Source organism: Lipotes vexillifer, unplaced genomic scaffold, assembly GCF_000442215.2.
Source record: "Lipotes vexillifer unplaced genomic scaffold, Lipotes_vexillifer_v1.1 scaffold317, whole genome shotgun sequence".
In the NCBI taxonomy this organism is placed as follows: domain Eukaryota; kingdom Metazoa; phylum Chordata; class Mammalia; order Artiodactyla; family Lipotidae; genus Lipotes; species Lipotes vexillifer.
In genome coordinates, this window is record NW_006782029.1 from 1,640,697 (window position 1) to 1,645,985 (window position 5,289).

General features: G+C 35.4%; 1 protein-coding gene across 1 annotated transcript; it reads left to right on the top strand.

The window, feature by feature from the left end:
* The first annotated feature begins 3,427 nt into the window (after positions 1-3,427).
* IFNE (interferon epsilon) lies at positions 3,428-4,009 on the top strand. The gene has a single exon (XM_007454939.1). The coding sequence runs from the start codon at positions 3,428-3,430 to the stop codon at positions 4,007-4,009; it is 582 nt and encodes a 193-aa protein (XP_007455001.1).
* Positions 4,010-5,289: the final 1,280 nt, after the last annotated feature.

Genomic DNA, 5,289 nt, shown 5'->3' on the forward strand with positions numbered 1-5,289 from the left:
CAATGATATCTGGAAAATCCTCCAGCATTTGGAAATCAACACAATTTTACATTAGTATAGTCAATTGGATGAAAATGATGTGAAAGTCTTGATTGCAGATTAGAGATTGTTCTCATTTATCCTTACAGTGTTTTCCTGAAGCTCTGCATTAAAGATTTATAGATTTATGTTGAGATCAGGTCAAAAGTCTGTTGTCTAGATAGAGAATCAGAATGTTATCAAAACAGGTGTTATTCCTTTTGTATATTATAAATAATCATAGGTCTTTGTTGAGGGAGAGAAAGAAACAGAGACACAGAGAAAGAAGGGGCAGAGCAGGGAGAGGAGAAGGAGGAGGAGAAAGAGGAGAAGAGGGAGAAGAAGAAATTTCAAAAACACTAGTGCAGTTGCTGCCACAATAAAAATCATTCAGATATAGTGAGATCAGACCCTTCCAGATACCCAGAGCAACTCAGCTTATCCTCAAAAGAGCCACAAGAAGATAAAAATGTTGAACTTTTAATTCCTATCTTCTGTTCTATCTGTAAAAATATTTTACCCTAACTATCTGTGAATCCCCAGGAAGAATGTGGCTGATGAAGTCATTTGTTAAGTGGAAGTAAAATAATATGCATTAGTTATTTATCATAGTTTAGATACCATACTAGATTTTTATTTATAATCTTATTTATCTGCTAATCCTCAAAAATGTTTTATAAATTAGAGATGAAAAAACTGAGTGAGAAAGGAATTAAGTAACTTGCACAAAGTCACACAGCCAGCAGATGGTAGAGAGTATTCCATTCCAGGTCTTTGTGACTTCAAAATCCAAATTCCGTAATTCCGATGATAATATATAACAGATTTCCTTCTTTTTCCCTAGCCTTTCCTTAAGCAATTGGCTTCTCTAGCAGCCAGTGGGAAAGAACAGAGCCCTTAGTTCACTGAATCACTTTATAAAGTTACTGGTTGCCCTAGGAGATGTGAAAACATGAAAGAAGTATTTGTCATCCTGATGGACACCATGATCCCAAGCAGAGGAACGCTATGTACAGATGTCAAATAACCAATAAGTCTAGTGGAATTACTAGGTAATTTTTGATCCTGTGAAAAGTTTAAAAACTTTTCAAAGAGGACATGCTTTACAGAACAATATCCAGTACAAGCTGTGCATAGCTTAGATGTTAAGTTTGTAGTCATGGGCCCAAGGTTTAACATGACATAACCTACCTTTGAACAGAGTTAATACTCTGTCCAATTTGGTGTGAAGTTTTCTTTTCTTTCCAACTCCCACTCCCTGACATCAGTTTAAAGCCTATTTACCTTGTTAGCTCAGATAAGAGATTTCTGTAATTTGACTCTCATGGACCTGGATCTGAAAGTTCAAATTCCACAGCACCCAAAATGTTAGAAATCTTTTGATCGATGTAGTTGAACTTTTGTACAGGAAAAGATTCCTCCATGGAGCATGTTGACTCAGTTTATTTCAGCTTATTAATACCAAACTGACTAAGTGACACCAGCATATAGCTGAGCTGGTAGATAATGAGACCACACATGTTTACAGTCTCTTTTCAACACTTGTGATCTCACCCAACTACCTGCAGAGAAATGGTCAAATATAAGATGTAACATCTTGTATTACTTTGTGGTAGAGCACATTGTCACTCCAAGTCAACACAGGTTTATTAAGCTCCTATTATAGTTGTATAGACAGTAAAAAAGATGAGTGTTTATTCCACTCTATTAAGAGGTTTTAATGTTGGAAGTTTGTAAGACAGGTAAATAAATAACCATATATAAGGCAGACCAAGAAAAGTGGCTTAAAAGGTGCAAAGTGCTGTGAGGATCCAGAGAAGAGATTAAAGCTCCTTGGGGAGAGATCTAGGCCCTAAAGGAGAAGTTGTCCTTAGTCCTTGGACAGACAGGTACTGGGAGTGAAGGAGGCAACAAATGATGTTTCAGAGAGAGAAAATATCATTAATACACACACACACACACACACACAAGTCTAGCTATATTAAGGGAATAGTGCATCATCAACTTTATTTGGAATTCAGGTTCCCTCATACTACATTTTGAGCAATCTTATCTAAGATCGGAAAGGTTGATTGGGGGTTTATTCTGGAGGACTTAGATATGGAACTGGGAATTTGTAATTCAAGAAGCATTATTGATGTAAACTAGTCACATTGATTTACCATAGTTATTGGTACCCTAGGGAATATAGACTAACCAACTGCTCCCAAACTCTTTTCACGTATAATTTTTATCATTTATAATGGTTACATAGCATTTCATTATGTGGACTTACCAACATTTATTTAAGCATTCCCCTATTGTTGGACCTATACGCTGTCTCTAATATTCTACAATTGCAACAATTTTAAAATTATTTTTAAATTTAATTTTATTTATTTATTTTTATTATTTTAAAATAATTTTTAATTTTTTTTTGCTAATATTTTCCCTTTTATATTACTTCCATAGGCTAGAATCTTAGATGTTAAACTGCTTGGATAAGACACAAAACAATTTAAGATTGCTGATACATATCTTAAGATTAATTTGCTCAAGGATTTGTGCAAATTTACAGTTCTACTTGAGGTTTTAAATTTAGTAGTGTTAAAAAGGAGACAGCAGACCCAAAATGGAGTTACTTGTGCTAAGCCCCATGTTAGTAAACCAAGACTTAATATTTAATTTAATTGCCGTTTCAACAGCCCAAGAATGTAACCTTTAACCAGTCAACCTAGAATTACCTGGTTAGCACTAGTGAGGTAATCTGCTGTACAGGACCCTCCATTCCCCTTAGGAAGGCAACCTTCCCTGAGACAATACATTTTTTTCTAATAATTTTCTTTTTTCTGACCCCTTTCTACCTTTAAAAACCTTTCCTTTTCTACAGCTTGGTGGAGCCAGTTTGACCTTTAATTTTACTCAAATTTTTGTTATTTAATTTTTGCCCCTGAGTGCCTTACAGGTGCTGCTAAGCCTCTGATACATATAACTGCATGAAACACTACTACTTTAAGAAGAAACATTTACTCTCAATAAGAGAACTTTAATAAGCTTGACCAAATGACTAAATATTTAGAAAGCGTATTGTGTTGAGTGAAACTTTGTGTGTAATAAATAATGAGAGTAATAGAAGATCATTTTGGATGACTGGTCTGTAATTGTCTCAAGGAACACATACAAAGAAAACAAATTCTTCTCATTACTTCCTCAAACAGCCAACACAATGGGGAGGAAATGTCCCATGAACAGTATGAAAAGGGAACCAGAAAGCCTAACATGTAAACTTTGAGAAATGACAGCATTAGAAACAAAACCGCAAAAGAGATCCCCTTCCAGAATAATCTGAGATGCACGAAAGACATATAGTCACTAGAGTTGGAGCCTTATCAAGTCTGTACAGAGGTGAGTGGAGTATTTGACCTTCACCATGATTAACAAGCCTTTCTTCAAAATTGTGCTGGTGCTGTTGGCTTCTTCCTCTGTCTGCTCCCGAGAGCTGAAACTGGTTCTTTTCCAACAAAAGAGAGTGAACAGAGAGAGTTTAAAACTCTTGAATAACTTGCAGACCTCTTCAATTCAGCAGTGTCTACCACACAGGAAAAACTTCCTGCTTCCCCAGAAGTCTATGAATCCTCACCAGTACCAGAAAGGACAAGCACTGGCCATTCTTCATGAGATGTTTCAGCAGATCTTCAACCTCTTCAGGGCAGTTATTTCTCTGAATGGTTGGGAGGAAAGCCACATGGAGAAGCTCCTCATTGAACTTCATCAACAGCTGAAATACCTAGAAGCGCTCATGAGACGGCAAGCAGAGCAGAAAAGAGACACCTTGGGCAGTGAGAACCTTAGATTACAGGTTAAAATATATTTCCAAAGGATACGTGATTACCTGGAAAACCAGGACTATAGCACCTGTGCCTGGACCATTGTCCAAGTAGAAATCAACCGATGTCTGTTCTTTGTGTTCCGACTCACAGGAAAGCTGAGCAAACAAGGAATGGAAACTTGAACCATGTGGAGGAAGAGCCAACTGCAGGCTTTAAAAGCATAGGGTAGGTGGAGGGGTGGTAGGATTTCTCCAGACACTATTATTTCTTTTTGTTTTAAAATGGTAGTATTGCTTTGGTTTTGTGTGTGTATATATATATTGTTTAATTTTTTATATTTGTATATATAAACAATATGTAGTTTAATTTTGTTTATATATATATATATATAGGTATGTGCTTTAAGATGATGCACATTGACTACAAGTGTTTTTATTTTGTAATGCCACTTTGTATTTTCTATCAATCTGAAATTTTTATGAGTTGAAATGAGCCATTAATATTTCATAATTGTTCTTCAAATGGGTATATTTTCATAAAAGTGGGCCAAGTAGATATAATGATATATGTCTCCACTATAATACTTTCCTTATCATAGAATATCCATCCCAATGATTTCTTTATTTGCCAGAAATTGGTAGGAGCAATGAGAAATACTAGGAGTAATTTGTATTGCAAGATCTGAAAATATCATCACACACTGAATATTTGTTACAGGTGAAACAATAGAAGTAAAGCCAAAGGACATGAGCAAGCAGTTTGCAGAGGAAAACATAAATGCATGAAAAGAGGTTCAACCTCATGCATAATAATAAAAAATAGAAATTAAAAGTGACTAACGTGCCATTTATAACCTCTCAGATAGATGAAACTGCCGAGTTCAGTTTTAAAAACACTCTTATGGAGGCTTTGGGGAGGGATGCTCTTATAATTTGCCAGGGTCCTGGAAATTGACACGGTCACTGTGGAGGCAATTTGGTGAAATCTATTAAAATTGCAGATGCATATAGTCTTTTATCCATCAAGTGCAGGTCTGAAATGTGTCCTATAAAAATACTTGCATCCTTGTGAAATGACATACATACAGTATTATTCATTGCAATGTTATATATGATATCAAAAGACATAAAATCACCCAGATCCTTCCAATTAGAGATAGTTAAGTCATATTCACACAAAGGAAAACTATTCAGCTGGAGGAAAGAATTGGGTACTCTTCCTATACTGAAAAAAAAAAAAAAAAGGCAAGATGCAGACTGTATATATAAAATGCTAAATAAAGAATATACAAGGAATAAATTACAGTGATGATAACCTGTATTTGGTGGAGTGGGGTAGGGAGAGAAACTAAGGGAGGAGAACGGGGTGGAAGAGGATTTACAGCATATTTTTGTATTTTAATTTTTAGCCATTTGAATATTACAAATTAATAAAATGTATGTAACAAGTCACAGTAATCAGA